This window comes from Anopheles stephensi, unplaced genomic scaffold, assembly GCF_013141755.1.
Source record: "Anopheles stephensi strain Indian unplaced genomic scaffold, UCI_ANSTEP_V1.0 ucontig53, whole genome shotgun sequence".
NCBI lineage: Eukaryota > Metazoa > Arthropoda > Insecta > Diptera > Culicidae > Anopheles > Anopheles stephensi.
In genome coordinates, this window is record NW_023405420.1 from 165,533 (window position 1) to 187,987 (window position 22,455).

A 22,455-nucleotide genomic window follows, 5' to 3' on the forward strand; every position below is an offset into this window, starting at 1 on the left:
AAATGCAAATGAAAAATTGGCATCATTTTCTTTTGCTCTGCTCTCTGTGTGCGCCGAAATATGTACTGCCACTTTTGCGAAACCGTTCTTACCGCATCGATTGTTTCAGATTCGCCGTCTCCATTCACACCTCACTCTCACTCGCCCTTTGGTACGAACACAGCATCAGCATTATTTTCCAAGTTCTTGGAACTCTCGGAGGTTAAATGGAAAACTTTTCCCTACCACGGTCTAATTTGTTGCGGATGTTTCGATTCCTTTTTCGGCCGCGTTATAGTTTTGGGGAGCGAAAGCGAAGTAGTTCGGGATGAAGGGAAGCGAGAAATGGATAGAAAATTAGTTTCAACCACTTCTGGGCCAGATCGAACTTTTGTGTGCGGGTCCCGAACCGAAGCAATAAGTTGGCCAACGGGTAGTTAATGGGTTTATCGATTTAAGTGATTTGAGATGAGCTGTGCGATAATGATTGGAGGGAGGCCGAAATCACTGCGGTTTATCACCGATAAATGAAGCGTTCGTTTCAAAATGGCGGGGAGAAGCTTTTATGTATTTTCAAAATTTTGTCGACCATTACTTCACCGAAAAATATTGAAAACAATTAAATAAAATGGTACAAAAATGCCAAAATTTTACAAATGCATTTTTATCGGATCAGATTATTATCATTGGAATGGCGGCCCTTGTACGTTAAAGCCCCCACATAGCAATAAATGCTTTAGCTCCATCATGTGCTCGATTCCGGATTAGAAACTTTTTGCAATTTATTTTCTGCGTGCTTTTCAGCTTCCCGATGCAAACGACCATACCGGTAACCTGAAGCTAAAGCCTCTCTTTAGCCGAAAAAATGCCTGTTCTATCTCGATTTATGAACTTCCCCTTTGTGCCTTTATGCAAATGTGATGAGTCCGATGGAATTCATACATATCGGAACAAGTTTTTGGTGTTGTGCAGCGATGGAGCGATTTTGCGGACAAAAGCGAGCAGCCGGATGTGCATAACTGTGCCTCGGCGAGCGGATGCCAAAAAGGGAGAAATTATTGTACGACCAGGGGCAAGACTCGGTTTTTTTTTGCTGTTGCTTCCCGTGCCCAGTCCATTTCCAATGAAATCTGACAAATTTTCCCAAACGGAAGTGTTCGATCGTTGCCCGATTCGCTCGAGCGGAAGGAACAAGGCTGTGACGATCCGTCCCATCCGACGTTGACCGCGTCGGTTGGCTTCCAACGGCTTCCAATGGCTTTATCGCTCGAAAGCATCCGGTCGTTGTGAGCGTGTGTGTGTATAAATTCTCCGGAAAGCAATAAACTTGTTGATACGGATTGGATTGTTCCCGTTTTTCCCGATGCACACAACCCACACGTCGACAAGTGGTCGGTCTCGATGTGCTTCGAAGTGCTTCTAGGATGAAACCGTGAAGCGTCAGATGAAATAGCAGCGTAAGACGTGTGCTGGCATCGCCGAGCGAGAAAGCGTGAGCTGAAACCTATCATTTTGTTATCTTTATCGATTTGCTAAATTTAGTCCGCTTCGGACGGATGGTTGGACCACATCGAGCCAGACAAATTTAAACTCTAAGCTTGGTTTTGCTCTTTATTTAAGTTTTGGACTTTTTGCCTGCCGATCAACGGAAGCGAGCAATGCGAGAAAGTAAAGAGAGCGAGTAATTGGCTAATTATAATGACCTGTTTGATACTACGCGTTGGAGACGCCTGGTGGTTCATGCTGCCGATGGAGACGCCTGGTGGCTTATGCTGCCGATGCGATGGAGACTTGCTGCTGGTGGCTTTAAAGAGTTTGGTTGAAATGAAGCGCTTCGGTAGCTAGCTGGTGCTTAACGCTCGCCAAACAAAGCATTTTACTTGCCGGAGGGTAATTTATCATCATCATCATCGTAATCATCATTCTGAAGGCTTGCAGCTCCATTACAACCCATTTGCACAAAATTGACTGTATAATCAGTCAGCGCTGATGGTGGGAAGGGGGGGTTAAAGTTGAAAAGATAAACACCAGGCCCAGCCATTACCGAACGGACCACCTTTTTGCGTTTGAGTTTATGATCCACCGTGTGTTTATCTTCGTCTGTCGATTCACGGAAGGTGGGTGGCCGCTTGCTGTGGTGGGGAATTTCCATAAATTATATCATTGGAAATTATTGTACAGCTAATTGGATAAAATTTCTTCCGAAAAATGTTTAATTTCGAATGAGTGTTAACATGTTCAGAAAGCCTTCGGGAATAAGATAAGCAAATTTCATTATAAAATAGTTCCAAAACTTCAATTTGCACCTGCTTCAAGCTTGTTAAGTTGTGTTTCTTATTCACGCCAGGTGAAAGGCTTAATCTGCCTCCTATCTTCCCATATTGTGCCTGTCAGCAGACGCACACTGTGTAAATGAAACCCTACACAACCAACCCAGCCCGTTAGGAATTCTGTCAATCATGGTAACATGCAAAACAGTACCTTCCCCACACATTACGCTCCGCTCTTCTGCGCACACGAGGATGACAAACATAATAAAATATTTGTCTAGGATTCCGCGTTCTAAGTGAAACGTTTACTCATCTCGTCACAAGCCACCCGTAAACAATGGCCGGAATGTTGCGAAGCGCCGATGCGTGGTAAACGCCACGAGAATCGTCGCGACGGGGTGGTTTTTGGCGCCTTGTTGTAAAACACACATACACTCCAGATCTCTCGCGAGGATCACGCTCGAACGCATGACGCATGACGATGCTGTGTGTGTGTGTTCGCATCAATATAAAGAACAAAATGTTTCTTTCGCGGTACGCGGGTGTCAAGCCCGCATCAGCCCAATTGCCCTTTACGGAATGAGCTTGGAGTTAGCGGATTCGGTACGGTGGCGCTGATATAAATTAAATTATGCCTACATGAGTCGGACGCTTTGTCGGCTGCTGCAGAAAGGTCCTGAGCACCGCTGGAGGTGCTCTTTTTGCTTGAGTACAATCATAACATCTTTTTGCCATGGGTTTCGGGCTTTTTAAAGCTGCCGTATATGTTTCGGCACCTGTACGAACCGAAACCAGCGCTATTAGCGTCGATCGGTGAAAAAGCTTGGGACCTCCGGGTGTGGACGCATCCCTATTGGTGGTATGTGAACTTTGAGGGTTGAAGGTTGAAAAGAGAATGTTTATTGCGAAGTTCGGGGGAGGACGCACGTTCCTTGAAGGTAATTGATATTTTATGAGTGCGTGGGTAAATGGGAGGTTGTGTTCACATTAACATTCACCTTGCGGAGCCTGAACTTGAGCACCGTGCTGGTTATGTGCAGTGTTCCAGCAATAGGCAAAGCAAGAACATTTCTAGCCAAATACCTGAGACCGAGTTTTCAGAAGATAAGGATGGTCGAAAATCTAGCAAAAAACTCTGATTTTGAGGGTAATATTTTTTTTTATTCATAAAGAACGGCCTGGCCGTATTGCTTAAAGCTAAATTACAAATATAAGTACAATTCACGATGGTTTGGAAACATTTCCTTCTCCAAACCGTGAAAGGGCACCTTATCCCGGGTGAGCTCGGTTAGATTTTGAGGGTAATATTTCAAAGAATAAACATAAGGATTGAAGTAAATAAAAATTTAAATCGATTCCCAATCGCAGAAAAGAACCTAATATCAATAATCATTTAATTTAAAGGCTTCCAGTATCACAAATTGATGAACCTTGAAGCAAATAACCTGGCCAAATGAAATGGAGCGGAGAAGGAAGAGTACTTGATCGTTCGTCTGGATTTTATCGGAATTCCAGTTACAGGCACCCAGGAGCTACAACCAATCTCATAAATAGTTAAACAAGTCGAGCACAATTCGCAGAAGGTTCAATCAGGTCTGGGCGGTCATTTTTGACATTCGGTGCTCCTGGCGAAAAACAAAAAACTCTACGAAAACAACAAGCAACACGCGTTCTTCAGCACAACGTGCCGGTTAACGTACCCAATCGCTGAAAGGTATAATGGATTCGAAAAAAGGCTCAATTTGATTTGAAATCGAATTTGAACGTAGGTATAACAAGACGTAAAGGAAGCAATTTTGCAGTAAAATTTAACAATTGTTTGTACAACAGTTGGTGCAGCTTTAGTATACTTCACTCCCCCTTTTTTGGCGGGATTGTGTTAGTTTCCAGGCCTGTGTATGATTTACGAGTGTCTTAATCCAACGGCTCTGGTGCTGATGCAAAAAGTTGTGCCGTACAATTTCGTTCCCTAATCCTGGCATTCATACCGGGCTTTGGAAAAGGAAGGCATACAGCCTTTGGACCTTGTATCGTCGTGTCTGTGTGTTTGGTTTAGTATGGCTGCATTTGTTTGGATAGCTGGTATCTCATTGTCTCCAGCGTGGAGACGAGAAAACATGTAGGGAAACAAATTTAAATTATTATTCAAATTGCTTACCGGCAACTGTGTGCAACGTGGAGTTTGTTCTGAGGATTGGACGGTATTTGCCTGAAGGATTTCAATTCCCCCTCCGGCGGAATCTCTGTACGCAAAGGAAAGCAAAATAGAAATATCACCTTCGCTTTTGCGAGTGGGCAAACGAACGAGAGTAAATAGGACCAGAAGTTCCAGTACCATTCAGGTGAACTCTACCTGCTTGGGGGTGTGAGAAATAGTTGGTAAATGACACTAGTTTTTCACTTACCGTGCAGGAACAATATGGCATGTGGGTTTGTTTTGGACAGAGCATAGCTTATGTCCTGTGGGAGAGATAGGTCGTGAAAATAGAAGCAATGCACGTTTGGTATAATACCTTTAATGTTATGATCATATCAAGAATATATTTTGAAATAGTTAAAAGGCTCAAAAGGTATTTATAAGCAACCTTAAAAATTATTTCCATTGAATACATTCAAAGTTTTCGTTACAATTTTTTTTCCTTAAAACTCTTTAGAGAAAAAAAAAAACACCTAAAATGGTTGCTTGAAAATTCCTCTCAGTTTAAGAAAATAATTTGTGATTATTCCATTGAAGAATTATTTACTTAGCAGTTTAAAGATGTATTTAAATGCTTTGGTTAGCTTCCAATTGGCCATAAGAAGTGACGATGATGAAAGAATATATTTGGTAAAAGGGAAATGTCTAGCTAAGGGACATTCTCCATGCTATACTTTGAAACACCGTACAAGAGACCCAGCTTTAATGAGACCTTTATTCAACAGAATACTGAACCTAATGTACTTCCTTTTCAAAATACGACACTTCTTTCCGCACGGAAGCGTTCATTTGTCGCTTTTTCAAGTACCGGGATGCTTTGCTGTTTACCAATTGCTTGTGCATGATTATTTCCCTTGGTTTGGATGTTTGTGTGTGTGCTTTTCCACGAGGGAAAAAAGCAAACGTGCCGGGTGACAGCAACGTTGTGCTTGGGTAATTTCTCACCTGTTGGTGAGCCGGTAAGCATCGCCGGAATGTGACACCGTACTTTGCTTCTTTTTTTTCTCCCCGCAATTCAACATTCATGCGATGGCTGCTCGAATCAGTGGCACGCCCCAATGGTGGAATTCTCGCTTGGCCGCTGGATGGCCGAAAAACGAAAGAAAGGAATTCACCGGTGATTTCCCAGCGTGAGGAATGCATACGAAAATTGCCACAATGTTTCCACCGATTTAAGGAGATGCTTCTCGGTGAATCTCTGCCCAAGCGGAGGCTCATTGATCGTGGGATCGAGAAGCGAAGAGCACAACGATCTGTGTGTGTGTGTGTGTGTGTGTGTGTGTGTGTGTGTTTGTGAGAGAGGCAACTTTAGACACAAATGCTGTCAAATTTGGCACTTTGAAGCGCGGTGATGTTTTTTAACATTTGCCAAACTCACCTAGATGTCCCGAGGCTCGGTCACATCCCGGGCGCGGATGTACTTCAATCCTGCACCGCTGAAGGATAAGTCAAACAGAGGCGATTGTGTGTGTGAGTGTTTCAAGTAGGATGTTGTGCCACACGGTCGTTCGTCCGTAGCTTTGGGCACAGTTTGTTTCCCAATCTGGCAACTGGATGCAAATCATTCGCTAGGACTGCTAGGCGACGCTTATTTGTCAGCTGAACCTTTTATTTGTCAGTCAACCGGGATAAGCTGTCGAGTGTGGCGCAATAGAATGTGTGCAATCCGTTGAGAGCCATCCGCACATTGGTGTTGTTTGGATGGGGGTTGCAAATGTTTGCTGAATCAATTGCACGGTGGAAACGTTTGACGCATAAAATGCTTGAAACATTCTTGTATTGTGTTGTTGAGGGCTTTGATGTTTGCTTGAAAATCTTCAGCAATGATTTATTGAAAAGATCAAGTAGCTATTGTTGCGAGGTGAAAACACAAATGCTCAACAATTTGGTAAACATGTCGCTTGTTTCTCGGGTTGTTTTGTATTTTTGTACAAAAAGGTGATTTTGTTGGATTGTTTAAATATCAAAAGACGATTTGAATTACATCAGTGCATATTTTTGTTAACGTAAGAAATAAGTTTACAAGTCATTAGAAGTTACAAAATTAAAAATTCAGAAAATCAAACAACTCCTAATATCCAGTACGAAATGACTTTATCAATTGCATACGTGCAGTATATGGCTAATAATGAAAGTGTTCAGAACAACCTTCAAATTGTAAATTGATTTTAATAATTCATACTAATATCATTTATTATCGTTTCGCTGTAAAACAAAAGAAAATCGAGGTAAGAGAAGAGAATTGCATACATTTAGGCGTAACAAAGTTCAGTATACATTCCTAGTAACTATCTCTCAGCTCTGTTCAAGGAAACGTATTTGAGTGATGTGAAATTCAATGTGTTAAGTACGTTGGCAATCAATGAAGCATTTAGGTTATTCTTTTAATACAATTGCTGAAAGAAAAGTTAAATTAAATAATTACAGTTTATTCTAGAAAATAGTATTTTCTTGCAACGAACAATTATCAACAAAATAGCAGCAAATCATTTGTATTAAATTAACAACATTATTCATCACTCTCCTACAGTCTAACCTAACCAATTTAAATGGGACATACATTTTCCGTATCAAAGGTCAATTTGTGCCACACGACAAAAACCTTCTTCTGCAACCGATGTAAGACGCACACATTCGACGCTCACGTGTGCATAAGAATCTAATAAATAAATGAATAAATAAATGAGCTGCTTGCAAATGTCTCCATTTACCCTCAGCCCTCCTTTCCATCCACCCCTCACACTTGCTGCACACTGCCAAAACCACACCAAAACGAAAGCACAGCATCACGAACACACTTTGTTTTTATTGTATTTCGTTATCCTTTCACTTTACATTCACCACACCGTGTCCATTCGTTGGCGAAGGTTGCCAAGGTTAGGTCTTTTGTTCGGATTTGGGGCCCCAGTTCAACCATACCCCTCCCCCCGCCACCCTTTCCCCGGAGGGCGTGGAAATGCTTTTCGTAGTTCGTTGTCTTGATACATTTCTTTGTTTTTTCGCCACTCGCTCCCGGGTTTTTCCTCGAAGCACGCTGCGAAGTAAGCCGCTGAAGATGGGTTTGTTCTTCTTCACGGCGGCGGCCCATGTTTGCCAGCGGCATGTTTCTTACCCGTGCTGCGGTATTTTGCGAATTTCTAAACCACGACGTTTTCCTTTCCCATTGGTGAGGCACGTTTTGTTCAAGTTTTGTGCAAGGAGCCGAGTATGCCGTTCGTTCGGAGATCGGTTCATCCGTTCGCCTCCGTCCGGGAGGTTTGGCACCGACAAACGTGCTTAACTTTGCGGTTTGCAGTGAACCGAGTGAACTTCGACCTCGTAACACGGATTTTTTTTTGTTTTTGCTTTCGGGTGGGGAGAGAAGGAAAAGTTTCACTCGCCACCGCTACGGATTCTGATGCCGTTTTCGATGTGATGCGACGAGAGTTCTGATTGTGTTCGGTCGGTTTGGCTAGCAGCTGTTGCTGAGGTTCGTCCAGCACGGGTTTGCGTAGCTTGATTGAGTGCTGCGGACTGGAAAAGCGGAAAATAGGGACGGTCGTAGAGAAATTATCCGCCGGAAAACAGTGCTTTACATTTCCTGCACTCAGCATCGTTCTTGGTGAATTGAAATATATCAAGAAAAATGTAAAATGGACGAAGAAAATCGATTGTGGTTGGAAGCGACGATAGAGATTCTTCTGTTTCTAAATGGAAATTTTATACCAGCACCTTTTTTATGAAATAATAATTAAGTAAAACATCTAAAATTGTTCACCTTTCATTAAAAAAACATAATGCTTAACTGTAACATCTCATAATCAACCACCAAGAGAGAAAATAATGAAATATGTTGTAAATTGCATAGCTTTCGGCGTTGAAACCTTCTTCCCGATCTGCACTTTAACAAAACACAAACGAGAAGATAAGGAAGTGCTCATTGCATAACTTCAGGCGGATGAAACACAATAAAAGCCCGATTCTCGCCTTCATCACCCGACTCTGATAGAGTTAATGAATCGTTTTTACCGCAAAACCGAATGCACCAAAAAAAGTTTTATATTTTTTCCCCTCACTCTCTCTGTTTTACTTGTTTGATTGGCTAGCAAATTTAATTCCGATTCAATCACGCCGATCGATACGACGATTTAACGTGCAAACAATCCTGCTCATTCGTGTGGGGTTTGGCGTGACACTTTTATCACACCGCATCCATTTAATTGGGAGACGACTCGATGGTCCCGATGCCATAATTAATCCGCTTATCATGATCAACGGACACGTTCTGCGGATGATCTAGCGGGGGGTTTTGCAGTAAAACTCCGCTGCTGACCCATCGCGGGTCGGGATTTTTCTTATCTGCGGGTAATCTTTCGCCGTTGACCAGCCAAACACCTACCGGGGTGCGGGTGCGGTGAGTGATTGATCGGGTGGATGGGTCCAGTAACGGGTGACAATGATGACCCTGTTAACTTCGTTTAGTGGATTGTGCTGTCGGTTAACCTCAACTTTATTAGGTCTGCCGAACTAGTGTAGACAGAGTGAGAGAGAGAGCGAGAGGAGGAAGTGATTTTGGTGGTTACGACCTGATACCGCGATATTAACGATGCCGATGTGGCACGGTTGCAGACGTGGTTAGTTAATAATGTAACGCCAGTTTATAGATTTACCACATCCGACCTCGGGCTGAACGGTGGAGCAAACCATTCTGATTAAAAATGTTCATTAAATTATCAATAACAGCCGATGGGAAGCTATTTATAGTAGAGAAGGGTTGTTCGATCGATTCAAGTGGAGATATGACATCATATTTATATCTAACATTAGAAACACTGTATTGGACCATATTTCATCCCGACTCGCAATCATTTCAGCGCCACCGAAAAGCATCACACGTTGCATCATTGAATCATTTTTCCATTCCCGTTGCCAATCGTGGAGCTGGAGATGAAATTTTTACGACCCCCAATTGCACACTTGCACACTCATTTTTCATAGCCAGTTTCTTTCCTTCTCTTCCGATTGCAGACGTGCCTACGACATCCTACGGACGCTGTTGACGGTGTCCAGCATTACTTCGGTTGCGGCCGTCTATCATGATGCTGAAGCGTGACCAGCGTTGAGCCGAGCGACGAGCGAACGAGAGCAAGAACCTTGAAGAATGGTGCGGAAAAATGCGTCCCACTCACAGCGGACCGTATCGTTCCCAGGTTTGGGCCCGAACCCGGAGCAGGAGCAGGTTCACGAATAAATAATAATCCATAAATCAACTGCCAGGTCGGTGCATGGAGCCCGTACCGTACCGAGGGCTTTTGTGTGTGTAAGCTGCAAATGCACTTGTGGAGGAATTGAAAGCATATGTAACACTTCCGTAACACTGACGTGCGGTGGACAAAACGAGAGCCAGACAACTTATCCAAGGAAATAGAGAAACTTCAGTATAGTTTAGTCTGAACAGGTTTGATTTGTTGAAGTTGCTGTATTATAAGAAGTTAGATTAAGGAGTCTGTATGCAGTGTGGAAAGCTAGTCTTGAGTAATTCAACGCGTACAGACACATTTAGTGAACTGTCATGAGTGTTGTAAGTGACGTATTGTTTCCGTGTGCCAACGTTGCAACCAGTGGACCGAAACCATGGATGGTGAAAATCGCATCATACTCAACGTAGGAGGCATCAGGTAAGCTGAATAGTACTGAATATGGACATTATTTTCTACACAAAAGATGAGTGACATTGCGCCGAAATGTATGCCGCTAGTGAAACAAAACTCTATTTTTTCAACATCTTTGACTAGATTTCCCCAGTATAATTAAAACAAACGATTTATCTAACTATTTATAACAGTCCCGACAACTGAAGCCCATTATGAGGTATTTTTTACTCTTCACAAGAGGTAAAATTTCGAGACACCTCCTCGGAGCTTTATGATTTACAACGACAGTCTCGGAGAAGTTCGTCAAACCTCCTTCTTCCGATGTGCCACTTGTCCAATTTGTCTACTAACCGTGCCCCACAAGAACATAGTTTTGACATAGTCGGGATAGCTACGTCCCTTCTTGGCTTGCCGTGTCGTGTGCAACTCGAAACACCGTGTACTTGGCTCAAACCCTTGCCGTGACTAATGGCAATAATGGCTAACTATATTAACAAGTCTCCGTCGTTCTGTCACGTCTCCGACAGTTGTTTGGCAGGGAAGGACGTGTAGCCTGTTCTATTTGTGGACACTTTAAAGACCCACCGACGACGACGACGACGAGCAAGTCAACTGCCGAACGGTGGTAGCAAAGTAGTGGTGGCCTTGTTTGATAATTAAAACCAATAAAGCCGTGAAGTTTACGCAGCAGCACAGAACTATTCTAATTGGCTTCAGGTAGACACCTGGTAGCGTGGGACTCGGGGAGTGCAGGAAGCATCCTTCCCTCAAGACAACATGTCGCCAGAGTTTTCGATGTTGTTTCCCGTAGGGAAAACTTTTTCCAGCACGCGTCTCGTGTTTCTTGAAGGTGCGTCTCGCTGTCCTTTAATAAATTGCCCGACACGACGAGAAGACTCAGGGCTACAAGGGTTGGTGAGCAAAACTTCCGGCTATCTTACCGTACCGGGTGCCGTCAGGTCGGTAAAATACACCTTGCAGTGGACATCAGGTCACTTGAGGAGGCAAATGTTAGGCCAACGATGACGATAATGGCTTCCGAATGGCGAGAAAAGACTTTCACTTGTTACCATGACGGGGAACAGTCTGCGAACAGCCTGGATCTTGGGGCAAAAAAATTGAAGATAAGAAAAAAGAAAGAACAAACAGATTTTCTCGTTCTAGTAGAGAAATGCTTGTTGAAGTGAAGAAAATGGAAAAGTTTTCTCGTTTGTTCGAAGGCGTGCCAGAAGTAGCTGTAGAAGAAAAAAAAATCAAAAAGCAAGACTACAAAAGGAAAATCTTCAAGACTTACGAAACTATAAAAAAGAAACACACCATCAACGGATTAGTTGTTGTAGATTTACCTAATACTTAGGTTGTTAATCGGATTTCTGTTTTTGTTGGCGAGTTAAATGTTTTTCCAACAAGTTGCTGAACATTTTAATAGATTTACTTCCTTCTTTCGTCTGCCTGAGAACGCAACTCTTGCACCGAGAAATCAAGGTCCTTACTAATTTGTGCATAACCACAACAACATTTAGCTGCTTCAACTATTCCCTCCAAGAAGTTCTTCATTTAAGGTCTTCTGCTGACGACGATGAGTACGGTGGGAAAGTTAAATGTTTGCCGTTCACTATTTGCGTAGGAAACGATTCATTGCCCCCATCTTCTTAGCTGTTTTAGTGAAGTGAGCTGACGCTAGCAGCAGCACATCTTCATAGAGCGAGAGTGAAAGAAGAGAACTGGAGCTTTTAAGATGTGAGAATGTATTTATCCAGCAGCGTCCCGTTCCACAAACCTGTGTCCTCCAACCCTAACGAGCACACTCGAGCGTTCCGAGAGCTTGGAACTACAGTTCTTTGTAGTTTTCTTTCGAGTGAGATAGTTTCTGTCTCTGCTATGGTGGAACATGCTCACGAGCGTCGTAGGAAACGGCAATTTTAAGCTATGAATATGTAATGATGTTTACACTGTATGACCGCTTCACAGATGAGCTGCTCGCATGTGACGGAAGCTGTGAAGCGTTGCGAGAGCAAACAGTAGCGTAAAGTTTTGCTGCCCAAAAACCCTTACACAACACACATCGAACGGTTCAGTTCGATGAGGCTGCTAAACGGGAACCCGTTTGCCTCTCTCTCTCTCTTGCAGGTATGAGACGTACAAGGCGACGCTGAAGAAGATCCCGGCCACAAGACTTTCGCGGCTAACGGAGGCTCTGGCGAACTACGATCCCGTCCTGAACGAGTACTTCTTCGACCGCCATCCGGGGGTGTTTGCACAAGTCCTCAACTACTATAGGTAAGCGACCAATTGTAGCGTTGCATCGCCATCATCACCACTCGTAACACTATCAAGATAGAAATAAAAGTCCCGCTGGAACCGACGACTCGCTAAGGACACAATGGCGCACTAATAAAGGGGAAACCCTTCGAACGGGCAGCTTATCTGCCAGCAATAAAGACATAACTCGTGAAGACTTACAAAAATTGGCGGTGGACGCACACTGCTAGAAGTAGTTTTTATCGTCAGTATCATCCCACAGAACGATATTTCAGCGAGAGAAAGAATGTGCCACCATAAAGAAAACTACTTCGACAGTTTGTGCCAGAGTTTTCATGCTCGCGAACGAAATATTTACATCGGGGCCCATTTTTGCCCATTCTTTGCCGCCAAGTGTGTACCATTACGGTATGAAGTTTGGCTTGCGCGCGTGTGTGTGTTTGGAGCATGTTTTGCTATTTTGGTTTGGTGTTTTTTCCCTCTCTCGCCAGAACTGGAAAGCTGCACTATCCGACCGATGTCTGTGGGCCACTGTTTGAGGAGGAGCTGGAGTTTTGGGGTCTTGATTCGAACCAGGTCGAACCGTGCTGCTGGTCGACGTACAGTGTGCATCGTGATACGCAGGTAGGTTCACTTTAATCTTTCAACCGCTTTGTAGTTTTGGGGTGGTAAGGGATAAATTAAATGGAATGTTGGCGCATTTTGGTCTTTTTCGTGTGAACGGAATTTAACATACTAGGATAAAAGACTTGAGAAATATTCTTAGATTATTTTGTAGGAAGATTGTATGAAAGGCGCCTGACGTTATGCAATATGCAACACAACATGCATGAGAATAGATGAGTTTCGAATAGCTTGGTCTATTTTTTGTGGAATTGTGAGATGGAGTGGATGATAATATTTTTTAAATAAATCATAATAGTTTATTGAAATACAAAAATAAATCGTAAATATTGAGCAAAACTCTTTCCAATTAATTATTCTAAAAAGGGATAATTTAACAAATGGTCTTCCTTAAAGCATCTCCTGAGTAAACTTATGTTGGGCTTGCTTTGCACAAACAAATTTATTTTAATTGAATGTCCTGCAAACGTTGAGCAAAAAGCAATCACAGCCTCTTATCATGTCACAAGTTTTAATTAAACTGCATAACACCAAACGCAAAGGACTCATGTTTTCGATTAACTCAAACACACTCCGATAACTCGGCGAAACCCATCTAAAATGCGGGCTTTTTGGCAAAGATTTTGTGATTCGGTGAAGATCATCGCCTTCGCCCTACCGCTAGGCGGGACAGTCTTAGGTGCGCATCGAAAAATTTGCATATTTCTTCCTCCCTGGGCAAAAAGTGTTTGTTTCCACCCCGCACTGATATTCAAGCGCAGAAAACGTGGGTGTACGCGGAAGAAAAGCGTTGTGCATTGGAATTGTTAAATTTTGCTTTTCTCTCTTCTCTGCCCGGGGCGATAGAGCACACTCGCGATACTGGACAAATTGGAGCTAGACGATGAGCAACCGTCCGAGGAGGCGATTGCGCGACTGTTTGGCTTCGAGGAGGCACTGCTAAACGGCGAGCTAACCTGCTGGCAGCGGACGAAACCGAAAATCTGGGCCCTGTTTGATGAACCATCGAGTTCCACCGGTGCTAAGGTAAGTGGATGTTGTTGTGGGCAGAACGGTGAGATGTAGGAGAATTCATAGGATGCAACCAGCACGTGCAGCCCAACACGAAAACCCAACCGGGAAGACACTTTATTTGCGAGGACTTAATTTATGCATGAAATAATTGAAGTACGCTACGGCTAACCAGCAACACTAACTTCTAGGCGGCTCTATCTGCGATGGGTAAGATTTGTGGGTTATATCACACTGATCGTATCGATTGGCACGTGATTGGATCCGGTTCCGCTTAAAGAGCGCTTCTTTGTCCCGCAAAGCCGGTCGGTCGCAATTGGACAAATGTTTCCATGGAATGATGTATTCATAAGGCACCGGCAGTTTGAGTTGGTCGCAAGCGATAGTGACAGACACTACATAATTGATAAACTAGAACTGATTCAGAGCAATACCCAGCCGAGTCTAGAACTCGTCGATGAAAGCACCAGCAGGAGGTCTGCACAAAATGGAGCGATGAAGAGGAGGGCTCCTTTTTTAATGGAATGAAATGGGAATGGTGCAGAAATAATAGCAAAATGAAATGGACAGTTCATTTTCCATTCCGGTTCCATTTGAGATAATAGAGTCAAAGCGATCAAAGGCTGTGTGATAAAGTCGAGGTGAGGTTCTATCGTGAAAGGACAAATTGAGAGTGAAAGATCTTTTGAAATTAGAATACGATGATGCATAAAGCTATTTATCTCATTCAATGAATACTTTCTGGGCATGTCATTAGGAATTCGTGTTCTAGGTGAGACAGGAATGCTGACATCGGCTGTCCATACTCGGTAGAACGAACTGAGGACAACTGAGAAGATATCTTAACAGGAATTTCTTTAGCGGACGCTGGAGATGGACATCCATTCGGATATGAAATATCAAGAATTTTTCACAATAATGAATCCTTGAGTTCAAAACGTTGATGAATGGGGTTCTGTTTTAAATTTGTCCAGAACATTCACATCTCAAGTAAGAATATCTTGGACGAGGCATCAGGACCATACTTTTAATTGCTAGCAATCTAGACCAGCTAGAGCGTAGAATATAGCGGACGGAGAATTTCTTCCAAAGTTAAAGTCAAGCATTCTTATACACCCTGTCCGATTCCATTTCCCATTTTTACCCTTAGATTGTAGCTGGAATATCGGTGTTCTTCATCTGCATCTCTGTGATATCCTTCTGCCTCAAGACGCACCCGGGCCTGCGGGTGGAAATTCCGGCCATCCTTAACATCACGACCAACGGTAGCGTCGGCCCACTGCCCGACGTACCATCCACCCTGGACGATCTGCTCGACCACGGACGACTGGACGAACTTCTGCTGGACTATGGGTCACCCACCATCACCAGCACTAGCACCGCCAGCACCACCACATCCACCACCACCAGCAGTGCCACCACCGAGAGCCAATCTTCTCCACCGACACGCCCGGAAACGACCACTCAACGTACCGGCCGGATCGTCTCAAGCGCCTACCGGATGAACTCCGGCAAGGGAGCGAGCATCGTGGAGAACTGGCAGGAAACGTACGGTCAACCGCACGAAGCATTCTTCTACGTCGAGCTCGTCTGCAACGTGTGGTTCATCATCGAGCTGACCGTACGGCTAGTGGTGAGTACGGGGCCCGGGTGTTCTCCCAAATACCTGTGCCGAAAATCGTGCCGTGAAACAGATGTGGTGATGTAGTTTTCTCGAATTTCTTCAGCCAAAAGTGTTCCTAAAAGTGTGAACTCAAGCTGAAGTTTTTCATCCCCGAAAAACAATTCCATTTTTCCAGATCGTTAGCGTCCGGATAGCATCTGGTGTCGTCTGGTCCTTATGATCCAATCGATCGTGTAATCGCTTTTTTCACGCACGCAAACTTCCTCTTTGGTGGGTTTGGCGGGACGGGCAGAGAGGGCAGAAGGTTTGCAAAAGTTCGTCGCTTTCCCGCCTTCACACGTGGCGGGTCCATTCACATGCAGATTGAATCGAGTTACTATTGCCGGGTCGCTGTTTGTGTGCCATCCATCGTCGAATCCATATAGAAGCCCTGTCACCGATGGATTTTGTCCCGTGGAGACGAGCTTGCACGAGATTAATGATAGGCCTTCGCCCTTTCGGCCTTGCACGTCGGTCCCTCCCACTCCCTCTCTCTCTCTCTTTTAGCCGACAAAAAAAAACCCATCAACTTCAGTGCTGGCAGCTGTGATGTGTTTCACGGCGGTGGGAAGCGAATGTCTTCGAACGGCGCGCAAATGTGGGGCTTCTTTTGATAGGATAAACATTGACATTCATCATGGCACAAGGCCCGGTAGTTCTTAGGATTGAGTTAGGCTTCCTCCGAAGGGGAGCCTGCGGGAACAGAAGCTTCCGTAGAGATTTGTGTTGGCAGACATGTTTTCCTTTCATTACTATATTTTGCTTAGGTTGTTGCCGACGGGGACATGATATTGAAACTAGTCCTTGAAGTAACGGGAAGCTTTAGGTGGCTGTGGAGATATGCAAATGAGAATGGAAGGGCTTTATTCCCTGGGCATGGATGAACTTACATTTCATTAGGGGGTTTATTTGGGTTTTCACCGTACAAGTTTCTTGTGTGCAAGAAAAACATCTCCTCTGAACTGAGATAAATGCTTGTTCTAGTTTTTGGGCACGTTTTTTTGAGGGATCTCGTTTTTAAAACGTTGCATAGTGGTCCGTTCAATCATGATTATTTTTTCCCTTAAAAATCATTGTAAAGTTCTAATGAAGCGGCAAACCCGTTCAGCGAACTCAAAACATCTTCCGTTCAATCATCGATAGGACAATCGTTATCGGTCGGAAAATCATCAATCACGTTGGCCCACGCCACAGTGCTGTTACATTTCCCGAAAAATATCTCCCCCAAAAACCCACAAACGAGTTCCAGACTGAGTCAGCACAAAACTCTAACGAAAAGAGGTTTGATTAATGAACGGTTGTCGAAGGTGAAGTACTCCACAGTAACACTCTTCAAAGTATCATTAAAAATGCCCCGCACAAATGGGGGTGCTCAGTGAAAAGACACAAGAAGCAAGAAATGAATGCATGATAAGGGATTAAAGTTCACCCGTGGGGGTGAAGACTCGAATGCTAATGGCTCGCAATAGTCACACACACACGCTGATCCACTATTAGCATATGGATTCACGAGCCAGCAGTGACACTGGCAGCAGCAGCAGCACGTAAGCAACACTTGCTGTCTTGCCCTTATTTTATGTCCGAGTAGGTTGTGGGGTTAAAATGACACCAAATGACACCAAATGACACCTAACTATCGTGACGATACGGTTACGGGGTTGTCTGCTTGCCACCACCAGAGATCCGGACACCCTCCGGTGTCAAGCAAGTCAACTGGGTCGAAGCAATCCGGGTCGAGTACCGTCATTTGAGCTTTGCCGGATCCGTACTTCGTACGTACCTTTCCGTTTTCTCCCGGTTTCTATGTGAGTGTGTGTGAGTTTGATTGTGGTAAGACGCAGGAAGGATGAGAATTAAATACACGTAATCGTCGTAACCCTCGTAATCGTGACGATGGATCGGACTGACATTAACATCTGCTTACCGGATGTTGTTCGTGTCCGGTCGTACGCTGGTAAGCTTTAGGTTAAAGTTGTACCTTTATCCCGGTGGTTTCGTACGTCGCTACTTGCAAAAGGCAGTGGTCGCCAACAGAAGTGATTTAGATAAGATGAGATTGGGTGGATGATTTTACACAGGAATACAATATCGCTGATTAGAAAGTGTTCTAGAAACTTCAGTGGACTTATCTCTTGGTGCTTGAACGTACTAGACAGTAGTAGACAGTTTAAAGTTATCAGTTTTTTATTTAAAAGCGGTCTTTAAATGGAGCGCCTAAAGGTATACTATTTTTCGTTTATATTTGTTGAGCTGCAAAAGCTGCTTGTTCATTTGATGAATTTACTTTATAAGGAAAAAATTGAAGAATAAACCTTCAATGGCACAAAAATTAAAATTTCAATCGAATTATGTCCATTGGGTTCAACAGCAAATGTTAGCGCCTGAAGGTATGCAAAAAATGAACACGAGTTTAATGCTTTGCTTTATAATTGACTCCGCTTTCAAATATTTGATTTTCAATAGAGCATAACATCTGAAATTATAATTTGCTTTTAACTAACTAGGATGGATGAACCTACAAAAGTCTGAACATTATTCCTGGATGCCTGGTTCTCAAGCGTTCCACACTGAAGAAGGCCCTCCCAAGCTCAACTCTATTCAATTTACATCTCTTTGGTCTTAAAAGTGTTCCTTCAGCTGTTCTCATGTTTAGTAAGGAACTTTTAGAACTCCACCTTGCTTGTTTGCAGCGTGCAGGACAATCTATTGCTGAAACTCGCCACCGAGCCGAAGCCCAACGGTCTCTTAGTGCACATTTATTTTATGATATCACTCCGCCCAGACTGTACTTAACACTCGGCCTGTGTGGGCAGCGTATCGCGCGGGAAGAAGCAACAAACGGAAAATGCTATAAATTTAAATAAATATCATTTGCGCGTTTGCCTGCAGGTTAAAGCCAGCACCAACGTTTGGCTTGTGACGCTGAAGTACGCTTTTGGGGCCTACCGAAGATACGGTGGACCATGTTTTGAGCATTGGCTGGGAATGTGCCGGGAACGATGTTGTGCAACGATGTTGGTGGTATTTATGTCAGCTTATGAAATATCGACTTTGCGTTACGAACGGTGGCCCCCATACAAGCGTAGCCCGGTGGCTGAGCAACTGGAATGTCGCCCCTTCGAAAGCTTCGTAACCCGGAAAAAAGGGAATGTGTAACGTATGCTCACACGTTTGTTATGGATGTATTTGGTTTGCATTGAGCTTTTTTTGTGAGGGTTGACTTGGTCGAGCAGAGAACCCTCCCTTTTTGGCCGTGCCATCGATCTTCGGTTGCTCGAGGGAAATTGTGTTGGTGTGTTTCGGGTTGAAGCTTGCCGAAGGATTAATAAGGTAAACATGACGTATTTTTCTTCATTTTGGAGACGGATTAGGAACCCGACGCTGGAGATAGCAGTAAAGAGCCAGCATGTAAAGTCAGCACAATTATGGACAAGAATTCATTATTTCGAAAAAGAGATAAAAAATCACATACATAAAGGGCTTTTTGTTCCTAACTCAATCAACCACGTTTCCGATAGGAGTGCCCGGACGCAGTAGCGTAAGGGTCGAAAATTGATCGCTCCTTTAGAGGCAGTTTAAAGCTGTTTAACAAATCAAAGATTCATGGTATCGTCGAAAAACTTTCAAACTGTGAGGTGGGAAATGGTCCGGTCAAGGACAACCCATTTTCCTCGCACTCTCCTGCTGCCTTCCTTCGTGGCACGAAATGGTGATTGAATTTGAAATGATGCTAATTAAAATCGAATAAATTAAGCAAAACGGTTCCGGCTGTGGTGCAGAGCGATTATGGCGCAGTTAAATATTAAGAACAGTAGGAAAAGCTCGTTGTGCTTCCGAGTGACGGTCGGTGTAATGCAGCTGATGCAAATTTAATTTCCCGCATTCATTTTTGGTGAAAGGTGTTGCTTTGCGGAGAGAGCGAGGGAGAGCGAGAATGTTAAATAAATAAATGGAAGATCAATTGAATTTGATAATGCTTGATGTGATGTGTGGTCCGGTGGGTGATATTCATTTCATATCTCGTTTTAATTTCAATGGGCACATTTTGATTAAATTCAATTTGAAAGTTTAGAGCGAGACTAATTGCGTAGTAAATTTAGAAGAGTATTGATCCAGGAATTCAAAATTTTCTTGATATTATCAATTAAGTTGTTGGGGCGAAGAGCAGTATGGAATGTAAACAACAAGCAAGAGTAATTGAGAGAAAATTGATAGACAAATAAGAGAGAATCGAGAGAGAAATGAGAGAGAATCGGGAGGGAATCTAGAGAGAAATGAGAAAGAATGGAGGTAGAATCTACAGCGAATAGAAAGATAAATTAGAGAGGAATAATATAGTATCGAAAGACAAATGAGAGAGATTTGAGAGAGAAATGCGAGAGAATTGAAAGAGAAATGAGAAAGAAATGGGGCAGAATTGAAAGGAAAATGAGAAAGAAATGGGGGAGAATCAACAGAGACATGAGTGAGAAATCATAGAGAAAATTGAGAGAAAACCGAGAAAAAAACGAAAGAGAATCTAGAGAGAAATGAGAGAGTAATTCGAGAGAATTAAGAGAGAAATTAAAAAAAATCGAGGAAGAAAAGAGTGAAAAATGAGTTAGAAATAAGATTCCACAATAAGCGAGAATCAAGACAGAAATGTGAGTGAATCAAGAAAGAAATGAGAGAGAATGGAGAAAACTTTTTTTTTCTATTTTTTACTTGACTGTTTATAATTTCTCTCACGATTTTCTCTCCATCTGCTTTAATTTCTCTCACGAATCTCTCATTTATCTGTGTCATTTCTCTCACGTATCTCTCTTAATCTGCTTTCATTTACTTTTCATTTTTCTCTCGATTCTCTCTCAGTTCTATCTCAAATATATCTCATTTCGTTCTGGATTGTTTCTTATTTTTCTCATATTCTGCTCTAATTTCTTTCTCATTTATCTATCAATTCTCTCTAATTTCGCTCTCGATTTCCCTACATATGTTTCACGATTCTCGCTCATTTCCCTCTCTCTCAATCTATTATCATTTCTCTCTGGATTCTCTCTTGATTCTCTCACGATTATTTCTTATTTTTCTCTCAATTCTCAATCGTTTCTCGCTCGACTATATCTTAAATCTCCTCATTTAGTTCTCTGCACCGTATCTCATTTCTCTTGATTCCCTCTTGATACTCTGAATACGCTTTGCAACGACTGATTGGCTGTGAAAACCCTTTATCTTTGAATCAATATGGTATTTTGTTGGCAAAAAGGTACGTACAAGTAGCTAAACCAATTAAATCATTGGAACTGAAACTGAAACTCGTATAAAAACTACTAATAATTCCTTCAGCCACTCAAACAACTCCAATGATTAAGCTCGAATATTTTTTTCTCTAGAAAACTAATTCAATATTCATTCAACTATCAAATGCAGAATTATGATCACTCCTCCCGAACCAAATCCCAACCAGTTTCAGGAAGGACCATATGCTTCTTCGTATTTGTGCGTGTGTGCCTGATTTTCTCTGCAATCAATGTCACTTTCGAGTGTTTTTCTCCCGTGCTCGTCTTCTCCACGCAAAACGGTAGTTATTTTCGTCCGCAAGAGCCCACTTGAGCGTGCATAATTGTGCTTGACACTTTGCGCTTGACACCTTTACCATCGAACCCCTATTGCACTGCAAAACCCTCATTGACGGTGGCGTGTGTGTGTTTTCTGTTTGCTTCCCATTCCACAGGTGACCCCGAACATTGTCGAGTTTATCAAATCGCCCGTCAACATCATCGACCTGGCGGCAACGCTAAGCTTCTACACCGACGTCTGCCAGCGGATGGGTGAACAGACGGGTCTGCTGGAAGCGTTCTCGATCGTGCGTATCCTGCGGCTGTTCAAGCTGACGCGCCATTCGCCCGGACTGCGCATCCTGATCCACACGTTCAAGGCGTCCGCCCGGGAGCTGACGCTGCTCGTGTTCTTCCTCGTGCTCGGTATCGTGGTGTTTGCCAGCTTGGTGTACTACGCGGAAAAGCTGCAGGTAAGGGAACAATTTCACTAGTGGGTGGGTAAAACAATACGGTTGCTATTGGATGTGTGCGTGTGCGGTTGGGATGTCTTGTTTGCGTCAAGATGTTACCTTGAATGTGTCTCCGCCGAACAGTTTCGCCGAAGGATAACTGCGGATGATGTTTGGTCTCCTGTGTACGAACATCGAACCTAACACACACACAGGCGGTGCGGTGTGTATGTGTGCTGTTTTTGTGATTATGACCTGTTGTTATGGTAAACCAGATGGAAAACAGACAAGAGTGACAGTATTTGTGTAAGCCCCAATCACCGCAGCTGGCTCGAATGTCTCGAATGTCTCGAATGGTTTCTCGGAGACGAAGAATAAAAATTACCTTCTTTCTTCGTTTTTCTCTCGCTGCATTATGATATCCGGTTTCATAACCAGTGCCGATGGTTTTATCCGCAGTATGGGGCACATTGATTGGAGGTTGCCAGACGAACTCTTTCCTTCCGTGGCCGGCACTATTCCTCCTTGGAGACATCAGCACCAGCGCGAGCATTATGATTGTGGCAATAAACTGTTGAGACCCATTCTGTACCGGTTTCGCCGAGTCGGTGCTTAAACGAACCATATTGCTGGTGCGAAGAAAAGCAAAATGAAAACAGAGAAAAATCGTTCGCTTGTTTTCCCTCACGAGTGCTGCTGCTGCTGCTGCTGCTGCTTGAAGAATAGCTAATGAAGTGTCGTCGCTTCATCTATTAAGCCATTCAAAGAATCGATGGTCGAACGGTTCGATAGCGTCAGGCACAGGACAACCGGGACGACGACGGGCA

General features: G+C 43.5%; 1 protein-coding gene across 3 annotated transcripts in view; it reads left to right on the top strand.

The window, feature by feature from the left end:
* LOC118517146 (potassium voltage-gated channel protein Shaw-like) overlaps positions 1 to 22,455 on the top strand; it is a 56,374-nt gene that overhangs the window by 21,930 nt on the left and 11,989 nt on the right. For all 3 annotated transcript variants that reach the window (XM_036063006.1, XM_036063007.1, XM_036063008.1), the window contains 6 exons: positions 9,454 to 10,103; positions 12,210 to 12,359; positions 12,833 to 12,965; positions 13,812 to 13,991; positions 15,127 to 15,609; positions 21,353 to 21,649. In XM_036063006.1, the coding sequence (XP_035918899.1) occupies positions 10,060 to 10,103; positions 12,210 to 12,359; positions 12,833 to 12,965; positions 13,812 to 13,991; positions 15,127 to 15,609; positions 21,353 to 21,649 (1,287 nt within the window). In that variant the 5' untranslated portion in view covers positions 9,454 to 10,059. The remainder of the gene's footprint in view (positions 1 to 9,453; positions 10,104 to 12,209; positions 12,360 to 12,832; positions 12,966 to 13,811; positions 13,992 to 15,126; positions 15,610 to 21,352; positions 21,650 to 22,455) is intronic.